The sequence below is a fragment of the Cannabis sativa genome, chromosome 2 (genome assembly GCF_029168945.1).
Source record: "Cannabis sativa cultivar Pink pepper isolate KNU-18-1 chromosome 2, ASM2916894v1, whole genome shotgun sequence".
Taxonomy (NCBI): domain Eukaryota; kingdom Viridiplantae; phylum Streptophyta; class Magnoliopsida; order Rosales; family Cannabaceae; genus Cannabis; species Cannabis sativa.
Genome location: NC_083602.1, coordinates 15,955,986 through 15,982,096, shown reverse-complemented (window position 1 = coordinate 15,982,096; position 26,111 = coordinate 15,955,986). Strand labels below are relative to the sequence as shown.

The 26,111-nt window shown below is 32.9% G+C and overlaps 2 protein-coding genes across 2 annotated transcripts; one reads left to right on the top strand and one right to left on the bottom strand.

Moving 5' to 3' along the window:
* Window positions 1-210: 210 nt before the first annotated feature.
* On the bottom strand, window positions 211-4,011 carry LOC115718575 (uncharacterized). The gene is made up of 8 exons (XM_030647385.2): window positions 3,846-4,011; window positions 3,686-3,753; window positions 2,466-2,585; window positions 2,016-2,089; window positions 1,870-1,912; window positions 1,685-1,786; window positions 895-1,006; window positions 211-514 (listed from the first exon to the last, which is right to left on the bottom strand). The coding sequence occupies exons 1-8, from the start codon at window positions 3,923-3,925 to the stop codon at window positions 397-399; spliced, it is 717 nt and encodes a 238-aa protein (XP_030503245.2). The 5' UTR covers window positions 3,926-4,011; the 3' UTR covers window positions 211-396.
* Window positions 4,012-5,787: 1,776 nt separating this feature from the next.
* Window positions 5,788-11,977, top strand: LOC115719519 (hydroxymethylglutaryl-CoA lyase, mitochondrial). Its single transcript, XM_030648596.2, has 9 exons — window positions 5,788-6,130; window positions 7,524-7,711; window positions 8,675-8,882; window positions 9,288-9,467; window positions 9,697-9,777; window positions 9,863-10,026; window positions 10,662-10,798; window positions 11,063-11,178; window positions 11,448-11,977. The coding sequence occupies exons 2-9, from the start codon at window positions 7,545-7,547 to the stop codon at window positions 11,694-11,696; spliced, it is 1,302 nt and encodes a 433-aa protein (XP_030504456.1). The 5' UTR covers window positions 5,788-6,130; window positions 7,524-7,544; the 3' UTR covers window positions 11,697-11,977.
* The last annotated feature ends 14,134 nt before the right edge of the window (window positions 11,978-26,111 follow it).

The window sequence follows — 26,111 nt, the reverse complement described above, 5'->3', positions numbered from 1 at the left end:
ATATTTATGCCACTAAAAAATTATTAAATTTATGTTGCTTACAAACTCAAAATTTTAAGTATTTATGCTATTATTTACTCTTATTGTTATTAAATACTTATTTTTTAGGTTGGTGTCGTTGCTTCGATATAAAAATAAAGAGGGAGCTTTTGTGTTGCATTTTTGCAAATTAAAAAAAAAAAAAAAAAAACTTTTTGACAACAAACCCCATTTCATACCAATATCCTCTTACTGTTAAATACTTAATCATTGCTGGTTGAATTTACTTCTCAAAATACCAAACTTCGACAATATCAGCAACTTCTCAAATAACCAAAATTTTATGAAACTAAAACAGCTTCCTTTTCAACTGGCAGGAAACTAAATATTTTGACATTAAAATGGCTTAAACCTTTTTCAAAGGGTCACCTCAAAAATAACTCCTTCCAAATTACTAACAGCACGCCGAGTTCCAACTACTTCGGTTATCTGCAAGCTGCACCGCTTAGCTTCATTTGGAACCACTAAATCCATGCTAGACAGGAAGAAACATAAGTATGTTATGTAAAGAAACAAACAACTGGGAAGAAAAGCAAACGAGTATATGTACAGTGTGATCATCTCAAAATACAGTTTAATCGTTGGGGGTAAAGAGATTTCTATTATAATATCTCATTATAGATAAGAACCAATGTGAGCTTCTTACAGGTAAGTAGCTCCAGTTAATACGTGCAGATTTAGAACCATTTTTCTAAATGGAAAATATGGCAAATGCCTCTTTCAAGAAATGCTAAACTTAACGCTCTATTTGTTCATAAAACTTGGGATGAGTTATCATAAAAGAAACTTTTATAGAAATTTAAGCTAAATAAATGAAAAAAGGAAGAAAGATTAAAGAGGCGGGTTAGTTCTTACCTCTTAGCACGGGATACGTAGGCTAGTATGAATTTGCATTCTCCTTGGCCTCTAACTTCAAGGAGTTTCTTCACTGTACTGAAAAGCAAAGGAATGCTCGATTGTTGAAAGCTTATGTATTGTCAAGGTTTTCTTTCCTCTCCAGTTTGGTCAAAGCAATGCTAAAAGATTAGAACATGATGAAGTACGTGCTTGATTTACTAATTAGTTCAGATTTCATAACAATTGAAATGAAGTAAAAGGGAATTCTAGAACTGAGAATAAATCATAACAATTGAAGGTACAAGCATAAGTTTAAATCCAAATGTAATAATAAATAAATGGAGAAATAGAGTTCATTTATAAATAAAAAACAAAAAGAGATTATAAACTTGAAGGGCCCAAAAAAAGATCTTGTTTGATATATTAATGCATGAGAAAATTAATATAGGAAATGATGGTAAATTACCTTCTGGTATTAGCTTTTATCACGACACCAGAAGTTTCTTTCAGAAATATCGCAATCATTAGTATTATTATACCTAAGTAAAATAAGCACTAACGAAATCAACAGCAGACCTTATAGAACCTACATCTTGTGAGAACAGAAAACTAATACTTACAATGCAAAGCCTAGAATAGGATGATGGACCTAAATAGTTTAGCATAGCTTTTAACAAATAAAACACATTACTAAATCAATGTCTTGGCATGTGGCACCCTTTGTAAGGGTCCTCAAGGATTTGTTGCTGTATATGTTTATGTTGCTATAAGCTAACAAGAGCAAGATAGACAGGAAACTCAAGGATATAGATATCAGCTCCAAGAATAAGATCAAATCCACTCGAATGCTTTTCTAAGATATCGCAAATCTGCTCAGAATTTCCCCACTCTAGTTTCTCAACCAATAATTCTGCGAAAAGAATTATATTAAAGAAAGATTGTAAGAAGTAATGAACTGTAAATACGCATCTTATTATAAGAACTTTCTCTCACCAGCATGAGAAGATGCATGCAGCTCTACGTTTTTCTCGAGGATCTGAGACACACAAATCCACAGTCAAAATGCTTGAAGATTACAAATATCCTATAAATGAAGATTACAAATATCTCAGAAATGAATTATAGTTTCATGACCTTGCCTTGATTACTTCATCGTTATGATCTGTTAACACAAATTTATGGCAAAATCTGCTACTTAGTATACCAGTAATACCTACAAATTAAACAGACAGTCAAACTGTGGAAGTTCCAACTTACAATTTAGCTATAAAAGAAGGGAAAACAACACCTAAAAGGTAGAAAGGAAGATAAATGTAGTATAAATGAATATTATTGTTGCATTAGCAAAAGTTCTGATTGATACACAATACAGAAAAATCTTATGCATACCGAGAAAATATCTTCCTCCAAACACCAAGAAGGAGAAAATTCACAAATTTGCTCATCTATTATTGCAATTCACGGGATATAATTAAATCAGCTAAACGATTTCCCTTCTGCTAGAGCCTAATCAACACATACAATTCAGTACTGAGAAAAATCTCAAGCAATAAATTTTATATTGCACTGATAATATAGTAACTACTTACCAACACCAGAACCTAATTCAATAACAGAGCATCCTTGGAGCAGATTAACATTATGTGCAATGTAATCATTCAAAAGCATAGCTCCAGGCCATACCAATTGCCCAGTCAGATCAAAATCAGCTGCATTATCCAAATAAAAATCCCATTAAGAATAGAAATTATATAGAATATAGTATGGGCCTAAAACAACATACACATATCCTAAGGCTATGTTTTGATATTGAATTTACAAAGGAAGAATTCTATGAGGTAAAAAGAGTAGAGAAAAAATGTTGGAAAATATATTTCCTGAAATTTGATAGAAGACTTTTATTTTCAAAAAATATACATATATACATTTTCCGTTTTTGAATATGTGTATAATTGTTCCCAAATGTTATAAAAATATAATACATTAAACTTTTAAATCTTCAAGAGAAAGAATTCTCAATTTTTTGTTTGAATCCAAACATGATAAAATGAGATCCTTTGGAATCCACCTATTCCCAATCCTATAATCCAAGATCCAAACAGAGGGTAAAGGGATGACTTGGTGTTGCAGGCAAAATACCCTTTCAAAGAAAAATTCAATATGTATGACTGATAAATGTTATATTAGATTCATCTGAAGAATGTAAGAAAAATATGTATAATAATTTAGAGGGTAAAGGAAGTTTTTTCTACAAACTTCAAAGAAAACTATGTATAATAGATGTCCTTTCGCTATGACTCATAAAACAAATCTTAAAAACGATAATAGAAATGGGTTCAGAATAAGTTTGAAAAGTACCATACTATTCTAAGATCACTGGAAACTGGAATATCAAACTCTCTGTATGTTTCTTTCTTCAGTATTCAAATGGAAGTGAAAAGCCATTACAATTGATTGTATGAAAACACAATAACTTAAATACTTCCAAATGATCAGTGAACTTAACCCCAAATACCAGTTAAGACTTCATCAATATTTGATATGTCATACAGGGTCTTTTGTAGACAAACCAATAAAATTATCAGATCATCATAGCTACACATCATTATTTGTTTTTGTTATTTTAAAATTGGCTTAAAATGACTATAAAGCTCTAATTTCAGAACACCTTCTGTGACATATTTACTTAGTACAAGACAGCTTCTATAATCTATATAAATTAACATATAGTTCTCAAATTATATTATCTAAAAATATGTGAGAAACAAATAAAATCCATTTGTTTGCAAAGTTTGAGTAAGGAACTTACTAGAAGCAGATTGGAGACAAAAGAGGTTGATCACTTGAGAGCCAAATGTGAATTCAGCTAGCTGGTAACTGAAAAGTGAAAACAAGTTGAAGAAATAGTATTCTTAGCACTCTACACACATAATTATTTTTTTTAGAAAAAAAATGAATAAATAACCTACTCATCATTGATAAAGAAAGATCGGTCTAAGCAAACTATATCTTCTTCTTCTTCTTCTTTCTTTTCTCCTCCTCTTTCCATTTTCTTTTCTTCACTATGAAGCCGCTTATGTTGTATATTGAACTGGAGCAGGAGCACTTTGGTTTGTTTGCTTGCTTCTCCGCTTTTTTATTTATTTATTTATTTTCAATTCAAAAGATCTGTTACCTGTGGGCTTGGTCTTTGGCTTGGGCTTGGGAATTAGGTCTGATTAAGGGGTAAGTTGAAAAATACCTCTTTTATTCATCAATTAATCAAATTTACCTCTAATTTTATATTTATTTGAAACATACCTCTTTTTATATGTATTGTACCTAAAATACCCTTACATAAGAGAATCACATAGAGAGTATCTTGAAGTGACAGGGGCAAAATTGGTACAATGTTTAAAAAAGAGGTAAAAATGATAGATTTTTAAAAAGAAGGTAAAAATAAAAGAGGACAATATAAAAAGGGTATAGAGTGTAATTTCCTCTCTGATTAATAAGAGGGAAATTTACATATTATACTAACTTTTGTCATTTTTTTACAAAAATACTGCCAGGTGGTATTTTTTACTTTTTTACTGTGTTTTTTTATAAGTTTCATATTGCAGTATACTGTGTTAAGTTTTCACTAGTGTTCTACTGGTGTTTTACTAGTGTTCTACTGTTGTTTTGAGTTATACTGCTTTGTATTTTACTGGTATTTTATAAAAACACAGTAATTTTGAAAAAAATTCCGTGTGACAGTATTTTTATAAAAGTTAATTCAAATTCCAGTATTTTCGTAAGTTTCCCTAATAAGAAGGGAATATTTCACAAAAACATAAAAACATCACAAAAATTATAAAAATACGGTTTCACGTAATTTTAAATATTTTTACAATTTTTTTTATTTTATTTGCAGAAAATACGGTCTTTTTATGTTTTAATTTTATTAATTTGTTGTTGATTTTTTGTTATGTGTATGTTATTTTTTGTTGTTATTTTAATGTTATTTTTATGTTACTTTTATGTAGTTTTCTTGTTGATTTTATGTTGTTTTCATGTTATTTTTTGAAAAACCGTAATAATGTAAAAAAATATTCTTTGAACGTAAAAATGTAAATATTTTACAAATTTTGGTGCCTTATGTAATTATTCCTAATAAGAATGGTGACTTGATCCATTATAAAAATTACACGTACTTTTTTTAAATTGATCACTTTAATTTTACCTTGTCTTTCAAAATCTATTATATTTACCTTTTTTTTTTTAATTATTCTATCAGTTTTACTCCAATCACCTTACGATAGTCTCTAATCTTTTCTAATTAAAATTTTCTCTAACTTTCTCACAAATCTGTAGCTCCATCTCTAAAAAAAAATAAAAAATTTATTATATTTGAAATTATGTCTTATGAGTATGTAAAGATAATTTGGGTATAATACTTATAAACAATATTTGAATTAAATTTTATTTAATAGTAAATTTAATTAATGTAAAAACAAAAGGATTCTTCAACTTTTTGTAATAGGTATACTTGGGCGAATAACAATTTTTTTTTGGAATAAATGATACAATTATTAGGTGTGTAAAAAATTCAAAGGTCTGTTAATTATTTTATCAATTTATAACACCGGAAGCTTATTTGATAGTTTTCGTAGGAATATTTTTTTTTTCTTATGAACCAAAGTTTAGTTTTTGAAGGAATTTATTTGCTAGTTAAAAATGAAAAAAATAGATATAGGAAATATTGAGTGGTTGGGATTTAAGAACCGTCCCAAAAATATCATAATAATCATAATAAAATAAAAATAATAATGATAATAAATTTTTCAGAATTATAATAATAAAAGAAAATGACAAACTTCCAACTGAAAACTACCTACCACCCTTTTCCCACCATTCTTTCTCCCTCTTTACTCTTTAGTCAAACAAATTAGACGGAGATTTTCAAGTTCACGCCTTTATCACTCTAACCAGAAAACAAGAGAGACTAAAAAACTACCAAACTAAAATTCAATTCAATTCCATTTCTCTAATTTAGAAAATATATATTATTATTTTGTCGGCTGCAGTAGTAGTCTACCAAACTATATAAAAGCTTTTGCCCTTGAACCAATTTTTGGTCTTGTTCATCTTCCTATCTAACTCTCTTCTCTTAAACCACAAATTTCCCTAATTTTCCCCAATTCTGTACACTTCAGAATTTCCCCCCCAAATTTTAGGGTTTTGCTAAGAAACCCTAATCTTGTTGCTTTCTTCTATTTCAAGGGAACTTCAGGTCTGTTGCCTTTCTCTCTTTTCTTTTTTTTAGTTATTCCTTTCTGTTTGGTTGCCAAAAAGTGAATGTAGAAGAGGTTTTTTTTTTTTTTAGGGGAAATTGGAATTATATAACTTGATTATGATTTTCTTTGAATTGGTCGGTTTGTGATTGTCTTCAACAGCATTGGGGTCTAATTTACCCTTCTTTTGTGTGTGTTGTGTTTATAATCGTGTTTGTTTCTAAAATTGTGCTTTTCCTCGTTTGCTTATTGGATTGTATTGTTTAATTCAGTCATTCTGATTGAAATAATAGTTTAGCCTCAAATTCAATCTCATCTCCATTGTTCATGATTTTGCTCTTCGTTTTCTCTTGCTACTGAATTTTACCTCTTGTAGTAAGTTAATTATGCCATTGTACAGTAGTCTAAATCTGTACGATGGATCAGTGAAAAATAAGTTTGAAAGTTTAGAATCTTCTAGGAGGTTCTGTACGATGAATTGTACGTTAATGTGCAAATGCTAAAACGCTATACTATTAACTATGAATATTTTTTTTATTCTTCTTGCTGAATGTTGATGTTATGGTGTAATGTGAAGAGAAAGAAGACCAATTGCGTTTGAATGCATGTTTAAGTAAGATCAACTTGAATTGGGGGAAGCCAATACTTGTACAAATATGAAAATTAAGGCATTTAGTTAAGGTGACAGAGCTGTAGTAATGATGGATCAGTAGAATAAGAAGCACAAAGTGCATAGTACCCTCTCGGGGCATTTAACTTGAACATGTATTCATGATAATGAGGGTGTTATATTTTACATGTGGAAGTAAGTAATCAATAAAATGTTGTTTTTGTTTTTGAAAAATTAATAACTTTTTCGTGTATTGGGGACATGGATGAATATTGTTGTTGTTGTTTCATTTATTTCTTAAAGAAATTTTTATACTGTTTGTATTGTGTGCTTGAATTATCTATCACCTCTTCCCTTTTATGTTTGTCCTTCTATCATCAAGTGCTACTAACGATTTGACTAAATTTTCCTTAATATTGTAGTCTATACTTCATTTCAGCAATGCATCTTAGTACTTGAAATTTTAGCCCATCTTTGAACAACTATCAATAAAATGTCATTTTCATTTTGATTTATTAAAATAATTTTTTAAAACATCTCTACTAACATTAATGTCTTAGATGACATAACTATCTTGGATTACTGGTGGCATATTATAGCTAAAGGTTAATTCTGAGTGAACTTAATTTGGTATTGTTCTTGTTTCTCTGAAGAACCAGATCCAATGTTATTAACAATCTCAATTAAGTTCAGGACCCTTTCATTTGTTTAATATAAATTAAATTCTGGTAAAATTTCCATTACAGGCCACTTAATTATTTGCTTTTATTTGTTTGTTTCAGTCAATTCATCTTCGCTCCAGCATGTCAAGTTTGGAGGAGCCCCTGGGTTTTGACAAATTGCCAAGTATGAGTACTATTGATAGGATGCAGAGATTTTCATCTGGTGCTTGCAGGCCAAGAGAAGATAACATGGGTATGGGTAACTGCTGGATTGAAGGAAGAACTTGCAGCACATCCAATAGTTGCAGGTGAATGAGAATTATTCTCTGTCTGCTTGTTTGTTCATATGATATGCTGCTGCTTTTCATTGTACATGAACAACCATTTTTGCTATATGTTCTTTCACAGATTTGTGTTTACATACCGAGTCATCTTTTCTTATTTGAACAATGAATACACCCCTGTGATCTTTGTTTTTGTTTTTTTTTTAATGTATGGTATTTTCTTTCTATTTAATGCACTTACCAAAGACCTTGGAATGCTTCTTATTGCATGGTTCACTTTAGCTTTTCTTGCACAAATGAATATTAATTTCATTCCCTTACTGTTATCACTTGTTTAAGGTTTTTTGTGTACCTCAATCAACATTCAATACCAGTACAGAACAATATTAATGCTTTTGCAACAGGCAACAGCAATTGCTTTTTTAGATTAGCGGTTCTCTTTTTGGGATCCCTTCTTTCTAACTGTGTGATGGAAAATATTGAAATGAATGAGAAGTCATAAATTGATTACATTTATTGTGCATGCATGCACATTTCATTTTAGTTTATTTTGTGGTATTGAAAGTAAATGTTAGTAAGAGGCTGATGAATTACTTTGAAACAGTGTTGTTGCTCGAGTTGATTTTTATTTATTTATTTATTCTTTTTTTCCCTTTATTCTGGGGTTTGTGTTACAGCGAGCAAGATGAAAGGGAGATGCACCACAGTATTATTGGTCTGATTCTTGTAGTTAAGCATAACAGTTCTTTATAAGAAAAAATCATTACATCTGCCTAGATTTGCTTCATGATTTTATTTAGATGATGAAATTATTTGCTTAAACTTTCTGTTTGCATTTCAAGGAAATAACCAAAATTTGTTTCTCTGAATTGCCTTACATTGTATTGTCATAGGTTCAATTATTTCATTTCATGTTAGTATTCTTACATGTTTATAACTATAATCAATTATCTAACATGGAATTATGGAATATCTGTTGTTTTGCAGTGAAGAATATGAAGGGTCTGCAAGAGAGGCATTTCCATGGGTGAGACACACAAGAGACTTCTCGCAGGGCGATACTGTAAACTGGAGAACTTCGAGCTTAGGCAGGAATCCCAAGATTTTTGGAAATGGTTGTGATACATGGTATACTCCAGATCATCAATATAATAGCAAGTATAATGACAAAGAAAAACAGGGTCTATCAAACAAGGTAATTAGGTATTATGGTTTCAAAGTGAAGAACTGCTGTAATAGCGTGTTGACAATTAATATTTTCTTCCATCTGTTTCGATTTTTTTTTTTTTTTGCACTTCTTCTACACAGTAGCTTCTTTAGTGGAATTATGTCTATTTTAGGACTTATTGAATAGTAATTTCCTGTTATGTACAATATATGCATCTTGATATTTTTTTCTTTTTTGATATTTATTTATCTGTACCTTAGTTATGACTTGGTACTTGATGGACTCACAGTTTTGTAGTGTACTGTGTTTTTTTAAACCTTTCACGTGTAATTGTACTATTAATTTTTTCCTAGTTCATGACTAAGTATGAATTTTTGCAGCACTGTTACCTCATTTTCTTATTCTTTCTTCTTTTTTCTTATATGAAAAAAGTTTTTGAAAGGTATTCCGAAGTTTGTGAAGATTGTTGAAGTTGGTCCAAGGGATGGACTTCAAAATGAGAAGAATATCGTACCTACAGCTGTTAAGATTGAATTGATTCACAGGCTAGTATCTTCTGGCTTGCCTGTTGTTGAGGCTACAAGTTTTGTATCACCAAAATGGGTACCTCAGGTAACTTGTTTATCCCACAGTTCCCTTAAATCTCCAGCCATAAAACAATGCAGGGATGGCTGTTTTAAAGGATTTAATGAATCTGTTGTCTTTATGTTAATTCTTTGGATTTTTCTCTTTTCATTGCTCATCATTTTTTTCCCTTGAAATAACATTTTAACATATTCCTGTCACCTTAGAGTTTTTAATAACATCACTTTCCTTCCTCCCACATTCCTTTTATCTGTAGCTAGCAGATGCTAAGGATGTAATGCAAGCAGTTCGTAATTTGGAGGGTGCTAGATTGCCAGTTTTGACACCTAACTTGAAAGTGAGTATGATATTATGAAAAGTGGAAGATTTTAAACTTTGATATTTGGTGTAGCTGGAATTTCTGACACGTCTATTTCCTCTAGGGCTTTAAAGCTGCCATGGAAGCTGGTGCGAAAGAAATCGCAGTTTTTGCATCAGCATCTGAGTCATTTTCGATGTCAAACATTAATTGTAGCATTGAAGAAAGTCTTGATCGTTATCGTGTTGTTACTCGTGCTGCAAAAGAGCTCTCAGTTCCTGTTAGAGGGTATGCTCCTACTTAATCAGTGTATGATCAACCGCAGAAAAAAATGGGAAGAAGTTCTTCCTGAAATGGATTTTTCACTCATTGAAACTAATGACATACCACCCCTATATACAAAAGCCAATAAGGTTCATCAAGAATAAAATAGTTAATATTGTACTCAAGATATCTGGCCTAGAAATCAGATCCATAAGACAAAGAAAACCAATTGTGACCAGTTGAAGTCAATATTCTCCAACTGATTTTTCTACAGTTTTTCCATCCCTCATATTTTATGGTAGGACAAGTGTTGCCACCAAGAATTTTCCTTATGATAACCACCTTTTAAAACAGCCATCAAGGCACTGTATTGAATTGAAAGCCCTATCAGACATGAGTAGAACCAGTATATGTTATCGTATGAGATACTATTAATCAATATGTGCTGTTTAAGTTCCTGCTCTACTTGAAATGTGTATTTAGTATATAAAACCAGTATTGGTATCATAAGAGAAACTATTAATCAATGTGCTGTTTAAGATTCTGCTCTACTTGGAATGTGTATCTAGTATACCATGATTTAGTGGCTCTTTGTGTTGTTTTTTCTTTAAAAAAATGCTTTCCTCTGACAATTCTAACATCAAAGTTTACTTAAATAGGTATGTGTCATGTGTTCTCGGATGTCCTGTAGAAGGAGATATTTCACCATCAAGAGTTGCATATGTAGCAAAAGAACTTTATGACATGGGCTGCTTTGAAATTTCTCTTGGTGACACAATTGGAGTTGGAACACCTGGTAACTCTTTTTTTTTTTTTGGTGCTTACACTGACATTGGTTAATTTATTTTGCATGTAATTATATAAGAGCTCAAATTGTGGATGCATAGTTGAATCAATTAGAAAATAAACTTGAGTTTTGACTTGTGCAATGCCTCTTTAAAATTTTGGTAATTATTCTTGAATCGCACATGGAAAACATCAAAATATTTATTCCCCATATACACAGTTGTCTTCTATTAGGCGAAGTGCTGTCTAATTTTCTTTGTTCTGACGTACACAGGTTCTGTTGTTCCAATGCTTGAGGCTGTCATGGCTGTTGTTCCTGTTGAGAAGTTGGCTGTCCACTTTCATGACACTTATGGGCAATCTCTGCCAAACATTTTACTGTCCCTTCAAGTAAGCCTTCTCAAACTCCAAACTTATACTGGATTTAAAGTCAACGCTTCCTAATTTTTATATGCATATGTATGAACTTTAGCCAATATGTCATTACCGTTTTGACCTTCTGCCTTGTGAGTAAAAAACTTAGTTTGTCTTGATATAATAAGTTGGTGGTGCTATCTTAACAAAGTGCAATTAAGAAGAATAAGTTGCCACTGAAATTATATTTTTGAAGTTGTGAAGCAATTAATTTAATTAATAGAATCGAGTTTCTTAAATAACAGATGGGAATTAGCACTGTCGATTCCTCCATATCGGGCTTAGGTGGCTGTCCTTATGCTAAAGGAGCTTCGGGGAATGTTGCCACCGAGGATGTTGTATACATGCTCAATGGACTTGGAGTGAAGACAAATGTGGATCTTCCGAAGCTCATGAAGGCTGGGGATTTCATCAGCAAGCAGCTGAGTCGCCCATCAGGTTCAAAGACTGCTATTGCCTTGAGCCGAGTCACGGCTGATGCCTCTAAAATATAAGAAATTACAGCTAGATTAATACATATTGTTTTATAGCGATGAAAAAGAAGTAATTCTATATTGTTCACCTGGACCACGGTCTCATATACTAAGAATAAATGAAATACATATATACTGTTCCAGTAATTGTTTCATTGGGGAACGAACCTTCCCTGGAAATGTACGTGTACTTGATTAATTCCATATTAAGCAAATACTGCTTATTTGCATTTAATTATTAATTTTGATGATCAAATGACTCAAATGAGCACACACAAGTAATGAAAGTGATTTTTTACGTAGTTTTTGGTCTTTTTTTTTTTTTTTCTTTTCTTTCCCTTTCGGTGGAGAATACTTGATATGTTACAATCATTTCAATTTTTTGCAGTAGCCAGTTTTCTCACATTTAAGTGTACATTATATATGTTGTCATCATCATATACATGTGGCAAGGTGATTTTGTAATTCTTTTAGAGAAGCTGGCTTTCTACACAAGCCCCTAATAGCTTTTTAACTTTAGTTATGATCGAAACTTGTTCACCACTGTCTCAGAAAAAGATAGTAGTAGCAAGTAATTGCCATTTCGATAGATAGGCTCATTATCACCACATATTTTTATGGTAACATCAATAACATATCACACACGTGCTCCCCACGTGCTTATTTGGTAATATATTCTAAGTTTCCTAAAGCTTTAAAATAACCTGGTGAACATGATTAATGGGAGAAAACAAGTCTGCTAGTATGAAACAGTTTGGAAAAAGCAGTTGAGATCCCAATGATGATAGAGCACCAAGACTTTGACCAGTGCAGAAAGGTTCAGTAAAGTTAAAAAAGCCCAAAACAAAAAGGAAAGAGAAAGGGCCTAATAACTTTTTTTTGCTTGCCCACAAATTCATTTAGTCTACGCCTTAATGATAGCTAAATTTGTACTCATAACAACATTGTCTCATCTTTTTGGTTGTAGCCAGTCAAAGAGCTCTTCTCCACTTTGCTAAAGAAAATATCAGTAGAGCGGGCTCCCCATTGATAGCTTACTCAACTTTGTGGAAGGAAAATAGTGGTGGGTATCACTCATTATGGTTAAGGTGGTGTCTTTTATTGCCATGGTTAGGTCATGCATTAGGGTAGACTGACCTAATTTTATATTGGGTGATGCCCAAAAGAGCACCAAGTATGGCCCACAAAGAGTAAGAGTGAAGGGCAGCTAAGAGTAAGAGTGCCCTATATTTATATGGGTGGACATTTTGAGACAACTTTTGGTAAAAAGATTTGCATGGGTTCTTTTGGGTAGGTAACTTGGTGATGAGTAGCTCTGAGTGGTTAGTGTGCTGAAGAAGTTATAGACGATATCATAATAATCTTGTAATCTGAAAGGGCATGTGTTTCACTGAATTCTGATCTCTGACTTCTTTTAGAAAAAGCATATATTTATGTATTGTATATTCTTGGACACCAAGCATGGCTTTTAGGCTTTAGCAGATCCGCGTGGATTATATCTGCATATAGGATTTCAACTACTTAATGTTTTAAGCTACTTTGGGACCCCTTCAAGAACATTTTGTGCTAAATTAAACAAGGATATTCTATGATGATTTTCTTTTAAAGTCACTGAACATGATTGTTGAATCTTAAGATAGCTCTTCATGAAGTCATAAGATAATATAATATCTGTTAATTAATACTCTCCATATAATTGTTAATTGTTAAGTGACCAAATTTGATGTGGTTATTAAATCTAGGATAACTCTTTTCGTCTTTTTGTCGTTGAAGTTATAAGATTATATTACATAACAAACAATATCTTTTATTTGTAAGCAATTGTGTCGCTTCACATAACAATGACAATAATAAAACTATACTTGTGGAGATCGCCACCACCTGATTCCTTTGCTCTTGCGATCGATGCATCACTAGTTGTTGGGAGGGGGTTTGTCGCGTTAGGTGGGGTGATCAGGGATGGGGCGGGGGTGGTCTGGCTGTCTTGGGCAGCCGGTGTGTTGGGAGAGTTTACTTGTAAGCGGCGGAACTATTTATTAGATTGGAATTGACTTTTGCGCATCAATTTTAGTTTATTATCTCTATTATTAATAGTGATTCTGCTGCTGTTGGTTAGATAAATAACCCGCATAGAAATGCTGCTTTTCATTATATTTTTTTAGATATTAATTTTTTAATAGCTGCTATTGGTGTTGGTTCTTTCACAACTTGTGAATGGCGTTGTCCATATACTAACAACCTCACCTTATATAAATCGATGCTTGTCCACGATTTATGAGTTTGTCTATAGCAGCAAATTTATCTTAATAAAATGTAATTTTTCTTTGGTGCATTGTTATTTTTTTTAAAACTTACAATGATATTCTTCATATATAACAAGCCCTCATTCTGCCCTAAAATCATTTCAGTCTTGAAATTTATAGAATACTAAAGAATTTTTTTAAGGTTATTTATATTAAAGTGTCAGAGTATTTTATTCTTTATTTATTTTAAAATTAAATCCCCACATATTTGGAAATGTCTGTTAGTTGGCAGAGCAGAAAAAATACATGAAAAAATAGAAACTAAATAATTAGCATATAAAGATAAGCTCAAAGCCCAAATAAAATATAATAGTAGAAAGTGTTTATATGTAATATCTATTAATTTATTTACTCTAAACCCAGTATATTCATATATTGCATAAATATTTTATCATTGTGATGAAATATCACATAAACAGGAAACAACCATATAATTTTGTTATTTTGGATTACAGCTGATCTTATCATTACATCTAACTTGCAAGGACTGTTTTGAATGTTTAAGGTTAAATTTATTTGGCTAGGTGATTTGCACAACAACTGGCAAAAATCATCCTCAAATTTTCATGGTTTTCAAGTTATACAAATCTGTGAAGTTAATAATTATAAAAAAATCATGATGAAACATTTGAATAGACAATGGTGAAGAAAGCAAAGAATAATCTTCTAGAATGGCAATTTCAATGCAAAACAAATCTGCCAATTTTTTCAGGTCAGTTGGGCCAATACTTTTATTTATTTTTTTTCACTTAGGTGCTAATTAATATCAATTAGCTATTACTTTAATTCATGTTATGAATTAGCTTTTCTTAGTGATTATATATATATAGCCAACAAATGAAGACAACATCATTTTCCCCTAAGAAAAAAGAGAACACTCCACCAAAAAGTATGACTGTCTTTCACTTGATTTGCCCACCTGTCAATTCCTACCTCTTTGACCATGAAAAAACAATACAGTTTGAATATTTTATATTTTACTTGGTATATAGGGTAATTGTCTTGTGTATTAACTTTTTTTCTCCTTATGGAAATACAAAACAATAATACTATAAACAAAATCAGTGTATTTCATGGAATTTAATTAGATTTTTTTTTATTAAAGTATTTATATATACATTACATTTTACAATTTGAAATTCAGAACTCCCCACCCTTCCAAGGTCACTTAAAATTCGATCTCATATATGTATATGCATTTTGTTCTTTTCATGCTGTCATAAGTACAAAACAAATACACTTTTTATATATATATATAGAGAGAGAGAGAGAGAGAGAGAGAGAGAAACAGAACCGGTTTATTTATTCAGATCAAAACAAAAGGAAAAACCAACCTCATTCTAGATCACCTGACCCAATATGACATCAGACAAAACTCTCTCTTTCTCTCTCTTTCTCTATAATACTTGTACATACATGATATATAATTACAGAGCATAAATAATCACCCTAAACTCACAAAAGTCACAAACCACTCTCAACTTTCTGGTCCATTTTCCAAGTGAAAAACAAATGAGCTCTGATCCAAATTTTCACTTGCCTTGAGAGGCACCAAACCCAATGCATTTTGACTCTTGCTCCTCATTGACTCTCCCCATTTTCACAGCTCAGACACCCAGGTGAAAACTAGCTCAAACACCCATAAAACAACTAACAGCTCCCTTTTATTCCTCTTTCTTTCTCTCTTTCTCTGTTCAACTTTCTTATAGAAGCCTTTTCTTTGATTATATCAACAGATCAAAACAGAAACAACATCTCCTCTCATGCATCATCTCTTAGTTATCATTATCATCATGAAACAGATCATGGGTACATTAAGAAAAGAGATATTAATGGGTTGTTTCTCTCTCCTACTATTGGTGATGATAATGATTTTAGTGTTTGAGAATTCATCAACTTCTGCTGATGGGTATACAGAATTTCAAAGCTTCAAAAAAGGGTCTCCCTCAGAATATGATATTAGTCCTCTTCAATCCAATACACCAGGAGAAAACACATATGGAGATAACACTGATTCTACTCTTGTTGATGAAAAGAGAAGAATTCACACTGGTCCTAATCCTTTGCATAATAGATAAGTTTTTATAAATAACAAACATGATTTCCCTTCATTCATTTTCAAGTTATGAGTTCTTTTATCTTCTTTAATATTTTTGTTCAATTATTTAGATTTTTTTCTTTCTTTTTTTGTTAGAATTACTTATATATAAGATGGCTGATTATTCATAACTATCAGTGTGTAAATGTCCATATGAATGTTTTAAGGCAATGATGCAATTGCCCATGTAAGAAAGTTTTTGGTCTTTGAGGATATTGGTGAAATATTGTTGAGTTTTTTTTATTTTTTTTAATAAATAAATTTTGAAGTTTTTGTACATGTCTTTGTACATAGAAAGAAAAATGTTACCATATAGATAGATTGGTAACATATATGGAGTTGTTGAAGTATGACTCTTTGAGAAGGGTTTGTTATGGTTGGTAATGGTTAATTAACATTACTCTTAAGAATTAAGGTGTTAATTGAGAGTACAGCTGTGTTTTTATTCCTTTAATTATGATTCAATTTTAATTATTACTTTTCCTGATCTTATAGGAATAAATCTATTCCACATAATCATTTATCCAGAGTTTGGTCCATGTAGATGACATAACATTTTGAAGTTTTGGTGCTATTTTAATTTTTTAGCTGCTGATCTATGACTCCACATATATATTCATTTAAAATTGCACACAAGTCAAGATGAATAAAGCATACTTATAAAAATTAAAGTGATGTATTGTTAATTGTTATATATTTGAAGGAAAATCGCCATTAATATTAATTTGTCTCACTTTAATATCTATGTAAAAAAAAAAAAGGATAATTTTACAAATACATTAAAAAAAAAAAAAAAGTAATTTGCGGCATAAATACCTAAGTTTAACTCCCAGTTGCAAATAAATACCTAAGTTTAATTTTTAGCGATAATAATACCTAAGTTATATTTTTAGAACTCTGTAGGTACCTAACCGTTAAAATATTATATCATTATCCACGTGTCATTTTCTTATTGGTATATTTTAATTAATTTTTTTAAAAAAAATAAAAATTTAATGACTTGGACCAATTAGAAATTGCCACGTGGCAATTTACTTAACAATTAACAGCCACGTACCTACAAAAGTTCCAGAATTATAACTTAGGTATTATTACCGCCAAAAATTAAACTTAAGTATTTATTTGCAACTGGGAGTTAAACTTAGGTATTTATGCCGCAAATTACTCCAAAAAAATTACAAAAATACGGTTTCACAGAATTTTAAATATTTTTACGGTTTTTTTAATTTTATTTACAGAAAATACGGTTGTAATGTTGTTATCTTGTTAATTTGTTGTAGATTTTTTGTTATATGTATGTTATTTTTTGTTATTATTTTAATGTTAATCAAATGTTATTTTCATGTTACTTTTATGTAGTTTTTTTATTGTTTTCATGTTATTTCTATAGTAACCCGTAAGAATGTAAAAAAAAAAAAATTTAAACGTAAAAATTTAATTTTTTTTTTAAAAAATAGTACCTTTTGTAATTATCGAATAAAAATTGAAAGTAATAACGTAGTATATCTCTATAAGTTATTGGATCCTTATTAGAGAAATTTACACCGTTTTATATAAGTTATTACAAATTTCATAGTCAAAAATCAAATTAAGATACTTGTATCATTACTCTAACTAGATTTTACTTTCCAATTTTACTTTATCATCACTTATTCTCTTTGTTTTTTTTATACAACTAAATTATATTTATTTTTACCCAAAATTAAAATAAACAAAGTTTGTTCACTCCAATATTCATAACTGATTTATTTGGATACTATTTGGTTTGATATTTCTATATGATAGATTTATTTTGTTATCACCACTAATGACGAATCCAAGATTTAAAGTGAGGGGGTTTAATTTCTTTTATGAGGTAGGAAGGGCAAAAGTGAACTTATAAAAAAAGTGCTTTTGGTGGGATTTAAACTCTTGAGTTTTATAATATATGCAATCTACCTTAATTTTTATACCAAAGTTAATATTATTTTTATAACTATCATCTTTTATTACAAATACATATTGTAATTAATTAAAATACATTTATATTTTTTCCTAATTTTTTTTAAGAGAGACGACTACCCTTCCTCGCTTCTTCTATATGGGTCCGCCCACTTAAAACTTTCTTTTTAATACAATTTAGTAGTTTGTTTATTTTTCTTATACTATTTGGTATCCTATTGTTTAAGTTGTCATTTATTATTTCAGTTCCTAAAATATAAATAAGATACCAAAATCAAAATACTAATTATTTGTCATTCTTATTCTACTAGTTCTCCATTCATTGGTAGTTAAAGTATGTTACTAAATAATCTATACATTTATATAAAGAAAAACACAAAAAAGATTACGTGGCATTTTATATTTTTTTTTATTCTATTTTTACTAATTGAGGCTTTTACATTGGGAAATTTCACTTTCAGACCCTAATAAAACCTCCAATATCAAATTTTAGACCATCCACTAATTTGTACAAATTAATTCCATTATTTTCCTAAACTACCCAAAATACCCTTTTATTTTAATTTTCCCTCCCTAACTGTCTCTCTCTTCCTCTTCTCTCTTCGTCCTTCTCTCTCTCCACCACACCAAAATCTCAACTGTAATGACCGCTCTAGTAATTTGGATTAGTAAAGGCAATTAGCACTAATTTTTATTATTTTATTATTATTTGTGAATTAATTTAATTGTGGATCCCAATATTTAGAAATAAATATTAGAGTTATAATTTCTCAATTCCGGAGATTTTATTAAACTCTAGGGGTATTATTTAGTTTATATGTGTAATATGTTATTTTTGTAATTTTTGCTCGGCGACAACGAAAAATGCGATGGATGGCTAGATTGATCACATGGGTAAGTTTAGAACCTTATTTCATAGTGGGAAATATTTTAGAGAAAATAAATTATCGGGATTGAGCGGGGTTATGGAAATTGACTATTTTACCCCTAGCTTTAGAAAAATCTTAATATTGGGTTAAAGGGCATTTTAGTCTTTTGGTTAAGGGGTGAGTGAGGTGGCTGCCCAATTAATTGAGACCTAGCACAACAATTATTCAGCAAAGAGTTATTGGGGAAAACCCTTTTCATTTGAGAAAATTAAAAGAAATTAGAAAATTGGTGAGAAGCTCTTTCTTCTCTCTCTTCGAAGGCAGCAAGAACAAGGGGAAGGGGCTGGGATTTTTCTGTGTGTTTCAGCCAAAGATTCAAGGGGAAATCAAACCAAGGTAAGCTCTAGCAACTCCTAGCCCTAATTCTTGAATTTAAGCTTAGGTTGAGTATGTGAAATTGAGTTTCAAGGGCTGTTAGGGTTAGAAATGATTAGGGTTCGAATTTTATAGTGTATTTGAGTTAAATTAGGTTCCTAGCAAAGTTTTTTGATGCTTGGTGTTAGTTCTAAGCAAGCTTGAGTTTTGAAACTCAAGCTTTGAGCTTTAATGGCAATTTGAATTACAATGGTTTGTTCTGTGAAATACTGCCTGGATTTTATTGTTTATGCATTGAATAGGTGCTCTGGAAGGTTTCATGGCAATTGGTGGAAGATTGAGCAACAAATGAAAAGTTTGGGGAATACTGGTGCAAACCGGCTAGCCGGTTTTGGCAGGGTTCCCTGGGCCTTTCATTTTCTCAATTTTTGCCATTTCGATGCCTCGGTTGGGTGTTTCCCCATTTCCAGAGTTAGAATAACCCATTAAGAGTATAACAGAACCTAGGGTTTTGGTTTTGGGTTTCCCGGGATTAGGGTTTTAATCATGTGACTTACCCGGTTTCAAAATGTGGTTAGGGCATCCATCTAGCACGAGAATTCCGTTCAGGTCGGCCAGCACACTTGAATTCGGAAAACAGGTAAGAACTGTGTATAATGTATGATGTGATTATCTGAATGTGTGTATATGTGTTTGTATATGCATGCTTAAATTATGTTAGGCACTACCAACACTTGTATGAATAAGTTACAGAGTGCATTGGTATAGTGATTATTGTCATTGAGAGTCCGATACAGTGATACCAACACGGGCACGGGAAAATGCCAAGGTGTGTGGTACATCACTCAGTGTTACTCAGTGTTCGGGATAAGCCCTACCAACACTCGTACAGTAAGGTACGATGTGTATGTGGTATAGTGGTTGTACCCTAGTGTTGAACGTTCATACTCATCTGTTAAGCTCTGTAAATAGGTGTATGGGCGCCTATTTAAAGGTCGGAAATTATATGATATGTTATATGCATTTCTTACTGAGTCTGTTGACTCACAGTTTCTACTTCCATGTGTAGGTAAAGGAAAGGCGAAGGCTGAACAGGAGTGAACCTGAGCTCAGGTGAGATTGTACATGTCAAGCGGCGCAACCTGGAGTGTTCGGTCTCGGGACATCTGGGAGTTGTATTTTGAAAGTCGCTGTGCGACCTGTAAATTGGTGAATTTTGGAATGTATAGTTTGAAAAGTAAATTTTACAAAGTTTAAAATGGGATCCCGACATTTGTAAATATTTTATTATATTACAAGGTTTAGTATTTAATGCAAAAGTTTTAATTTGACACGTTTTTCGAGAAATTTCTTTGATTAGCAAAGATTGCACAATAATTGAAAAAGTACTGTAGCGTGCCTTAGCATTAGGGCGTTACATCAACCGACCCACCCCCACGGCTAAACCACACCAATAATCACTCACCCCTCAATCACCCCTCAATCTCTCTCTCTCTCTCTCTCTATTTCCCAAAGGTGACCGAAGACGATGAAGATAACCACCCACGATGACCCACAGAGAACCACGTTGATCCATGGCGACCCACAACCACGAACCACCGAGAGAACCCGGAGTCAAACGTCGCCACCACCAAGCTCCATCCAACTGTAAGTTTTTATTATTAAAAATTAGAATTTTCATAGATTTGGATGTGAATTTGTGTATGTTCTTCAAATTAGATTGTTTTAGATTGTGTATGTGAATTTGGATATTTTTCTACATGTTCATCAGTGGTGTCTGTTTGTTTTATCAATGTTATCGATGAGATATCGATAGGTTATCGATATAATGTTGACCAAAATTGAAAGTAGTTTGAGCATTAGAATTTTCTGTGTTGTTACTGTATGTCGATAGGTTATCGATACATTGTCGATTGTTTGTTTACATTTTGATTAAGATATATTTTTGAAAGAATTTAGTTGATTTATCGATATGATGTCGTAAGTGTATCAATAGGATGTCGACACAAAAAGTATAATAAATTTTTAGACCTAAAATATCGATAATTTATCGACAGTATGTCAATATGTTATCGACAATGTGATTTAATTGCTTTTTGTGATTGCTAAGTGTGATAATATCGACAGAATATCGACATTGTGTCGACAATTTTGTTTTCTGAATAAGGGTGATCTTATTATTGGAATATCAATAGCATGTCGACAGGATGTCGCTATGTTGTCGACAATATAATGTAATTGTTCACTGTAATTTTTGTGTGATAATATCGACAGAATATCGACATTATGTTGACCTTCTGTCGATAATTTTAATTATTTTGACAGTAATATATTTTTGTTATATATTGTTTCGGAGTGGTTGAGTTTGCCCTCATTACAGGCCTAAACTTCTCCTTCGGGCCAACAGAAGAGGAGAAGGCTGCGCAGGTGGCTCCCTCAGGGTCAGACTGATTGATCAACAAATATTTCAACCGGTCTGATAGTGTGAAGGCAGAAGCACTCCAAGATAGGTTCACAAACTGTCAAAACCAAGAAGACTTGTACAAGCTTAGCTTGTGCTTGTTTGTTGAGGTAGTGCTACTGGGTCGCGAGGCTAACGTGTTGATTACGCCTGACATACTTAGATATGTCGAAGATCTCGAGTTCTTCTTTCGGATTCCTTTGGGGAAGCAGTCATTCGCTAGACTTATGCACTCGCTTCAAAAGGACATTTTGAAACAGAAGGCCAACTACGAGAAGAAGCTGAGTTTGAATGTTCGGCATGAATGCAAATACACAGCTTATGGCTTCGCACCTGCAGTACAATATTGGGTGTATGAGGCCATTTTAGAGGTTGGGAAGAGGTATGGAACGAATCATGGGATTCAATTTCCCAGGATTCTTAGCTGGACGAGCAAGGATGATATAGCGAAGAAGGACCTCAGTGCATTATTCTCTAAATGGGTATGAGTTTCTCTTATGTTTAGAGTAATTATTTAAGATAAATACTTGTAAATATTCTTTGAACCTTAAACAACATCTTGAAGTGATGAAGGGGCTACTTCCACAGACAAAAGAGGAGGAATATGTGAGGACCATCTCTTACAATGGTGTGGAAAACCTGGTTGATGGTGTTGTGGATGACACACATGCTGAGGAGGACACCCAAGACCCAGCTATTTTTAGAAGACAAGCAGAAAAAGCAGCGGAACATGTGGACAATGCTCCTTTGCCCGAGGCAGAGACTCAGGTACTATTTTTTTGAACTTTTTTTTTTATGATTGTATAACTTGATTGTATTTTTATTTTGTTGTGTGATATTATCGACATAATGTTGTTATTTTGTCGATAACTTGATTGTATTTTTATTTTGTTCTTTGATATTATCGACAGAATGTCGACATCATGTCGATATTTTGTCGATAGCTTTTTTGTTAATTTATATTTTATCGATGTCATGTCGACATGACGTCGATGACTATGTATCTTATTTGTTACATTATCGATATCTATGTAATTGATTTGTGATATTATCGTATGCTTACCGTATTTTTTTAGGATATATTTTTTCAGGCCACTGCTTCAGACCCTCAGCCCAGTGTACCATCTTCATCAGGCCTTGGTGGTGCCGAGTAGGGTTGTACAAAAAAATTTGTAAACCGCCCAAACCGAACCGAAAAAACCGGTAAAAATTACAAACCGAAATAACTTGAAAAAATTACAAACCGCCCAATCTGTTAATTGGGCGGGTTGAAAATAGGTCCAACCCGCCCAATTACACCGAATAACCCGACTAATCCGATTTTGGCTTTTATTTTTTTATCTTTTACTTTTTACTTTTTATTATATATAAAATAAAGGATTAAATATATAATAATATGAAATTATATACTTAATTGTTAGTTTCAAAGTCATATATATAGTGTTGTGCTTTGGTAGAATTTGATATTTTTAATTTATCTTTTTAATTTTTATTGACTTTGAAACTAAAAAAAAAAAGTTTGGCCGGTTTGGGTGGGTTAACCCGACCAAACTGCCCAAACCGTTGGTTGGTTTACAATTTTTTTTTTTAAATTGGGCGGGTTGCACTTAAATTTTACCAACCCGAAATTTAGATTGGGTTATAAAATATATAGGATAAACCGCCCAAACCGACCGATGTACAACCCTAGTGCCGAGTACAGGGAATTAGTGGGGAGGTTGGACAGGATCGAGGCTGACCAGAAGGGTATGTATGCTTGTCATGCCGAGCCGAAGATGGCATATGAGAATATCCATATAGAGCTGAAGGGTGGTAGAACCTGATTATGGAGCAACTCAGAACTATATTGAGCATGTTGCATCGTACGCCAACGACAGCTCCAGCACTAGAGGCCCTAACAGATGCATCAATCCCACTACCAGCTGCATCACCCCCACCATCTGTTATGGGTGGAGATGGGGAGGTCTTTCCTAACAGGTATGATCCTTATGAGGCAGCTCCAGCTACCCCTATTAGTGCAGGTATTATCTGTATAGATGACAACGAGTCACAGGGTGAAATTTTGATGATAGAGGCACGACCTGCAGGGGTTGAGTGTGGGAAGAGGAAGAGAAATCCCCCTATATGGTTTAATGACTACACGGAGATGAAGAAGAAACAAAGGCCTTCTTTGACGTTTGATCCCCTGGCGCCACTAGATGAGAGATTGTTGGATATTTTCCGAAAGTAGTGTTCTGGACTCATTCCCAACCATCGGCTTCGGGATTTGGAAAGTGGTGATTACGGTCCATCGTTCTTTTGGAAGCTGTTGACACTGCAGGAATGGATTACAGATGACGTAAGTAAACTAATCTATAATTTTACTACATTTTATAAGTCAACTAATCTATCATTAATATATTTTGTTGTCTAACTGCTTCCTCTAACCTTTATATGCAGCATATAGATGCATTAGTCCATATGCTGAGGAGGCGACGATTCTACTTTCATTGACATTTTGCAAAAAGGTATCATTCTCTCCACATATGTTACCAGTCTCATCGGTAGTGCATGGACAAATTACAAGGGTCCCATGAGAAACTTTGTTTGGGAGGATTATATCCTGGAGTACTGCAGAGGTGATCATCAGGTATTGTTTTAGTAAGCTTTTAAATTTTTAACTATGATTACAAGTTTATTATGGTTTGTTAATTGTTTAGCTTTTCTCCATAATTACAGGACAAATTCTTTTCGAGATGGGGGGCAATGAGTTCATTTACTTCATTTTGCATCTTCCCGCATAGAGGCACCGGGTGACTGTTGAAGTTGACATAGAGTTGTGGAAAATTAACGTGTACGACTGTGATTCCAGCATTTGTTATTGGACCAATATGGCACCCATCTTGAAGACTTGGGAAGAACTGTTGCCCTCATTAATCTATGCAACTGGTGATTCTCCAAGATTGCAGTGTGAACCTGATATATTCAACCAAAGTAGTTATTGGATATTTCCTGAACTCTTATGTAACACTGTTGAAGCTTTCGGCAGCGTTGCTGGTCATGATGTTGTATCTATCAGCCAAACAATAAGGGTGAGCCCACTTCTCAAACCCTATACTCTCCACATATGTAGCAATGGTCGGATTCATCTTTCTAAGCTTTTCGAACTCTCTATCACATTCAGTTTTTGACCATGAATAAGTAACATTATATATTGGTTGTGAAAAACATCAGTCTTGAACTTGGAGTTCACGTTCATAACAATGTGGTGATAGCATGCACAGTGGACTACTTCGGGAAAAACGAGTTCAACGGCATGATCAATGCTTTGATGCCTATCTGGCACAAACACTAAGTTCTCAACCACGCCAATTTCTACCCTCAAGTTCTGTAAGAAATACGTCCAAGAGTCGTTATTCTCACTGTCAACGATAGCATAAGCAATCGGCAACAATTGGTTGTTCACATCGTATGCCACAGCAACTAACATTATACCGCCATACTTCGTCTTCAATAAGGTGTCATTAATACTCAAAATAGGACGACACAAAGTATATCCCCTTCTACATGCACCGAGTGATATAAAACAGTACTTAAACCGCTCATCCTCTAAATACAAGTCAGTAATGGTACCTAGATTCTTCTGCTCCACCATGTACAAGTATCCAGGAAGCTTCATGTATGAAAACTCTGGCATACCCCTAGCATACGTAAGTCCCATCTCCCTACACCTCCACGCCTTCACATAACTCATCTGAATACCATAGTTGTCAAACATGTCCCTCTATATGTCTTTAGCCTTGTACTTAGTTCCATCTTGGGTGTACTTCCCCTTAATAAGGTGGCCAACCACCCATGGTGCTGCTTGACGGTGATCTGAACATCTCGCATTCAGGTTACATGTGTGTTCATTGTGAAATACAGTGACCTCAAAGTTGTCAGAATGCATCTTCTTCCTGGAGCCTTGCATGTAACGTACAGCACATCAGGGGCTGACTTCTTCACCATCCACTCAAAATTGTTATTAAGTGCAAATCTACCCACCACTTGTCAGTTCTTCCTTGTTTTCATAAAATTACCAAGCTCTATCACTCCTGCTTCCTTACTTTGTAAACAAGTAGTTAGCTCATGATTTTCTATTATATCTTCCTTTGTCCACATAGGAGCTTTGAACTTGGTACAAACTTTAAAATACGAGAACGTTGAGAAGGTTGCATGACGAGAAGGAGCATGTTCTTCGGTTCTGCCTTGTCGACTATTGCTAGTTCCAGGCGTATTGCGATTTTCATTATGGGGTTATCGTTCTCGCTGTGTACCATGGTTGCTCGGTACACACTCTAACCTCAAGGAAGGTACCGCTACGGCTTCATCGACTGCCAAATCATGTTCATCGTTCATATTCAAATCTAC

What these genes read in the sequence shown, in the direction of transcription:
- LOC115718575 (XM_030647385.2), bottom strand. Translation starts at nt 3,925, where the DNA reads ATGGAAAGAGGAGGAGAAAAGAAAGAAGAAGAAGAAGAAGATATAGTT. An exon ending in GCATGCATCTTCTCATGCTG is followed by an intron (nt 1,787 to 1,869) that starts GTGAGAGAAAGT and finishes TTCTTTTCGCAG; the next exon opens with AATTATTGGTTGAGAAACTA. An exon ending in TATTCTTGGAGCTGATATCT is followed by an intron (nt 1,007 to 1,684) that starts ATATCCTTGAGT and finishes GACAATACATAA; the next exon opens with GCTTTCAACAATCGAGCATT.
- LOC115719519 (XM_030648596.2), top strand. Translation starts at nt 7,545, where the DNA reads ATGTCAAGTTTGGAGGAGCCCCTGGGTTTTGACAAATTGCCAAGTATG. An exon ending in AGCACATCCAATAGTTGCAG is followed by an intron (nt 7,712 to 8,674) that starts GTGAATGAGAAT and finishes GTTGTTTTGCAG; the next exon opens with TGAAGAATATGAAGGGTCTG. An exon ending in CTCTCAGTTCCTGTTAGAGG is followed by an intron (nt 10,027 to 10,661) that starts GTATGCTCCTAC and finishes TTACTTAAATAG; the next exon opens with GTATGTGTCATGTGTTCTCG.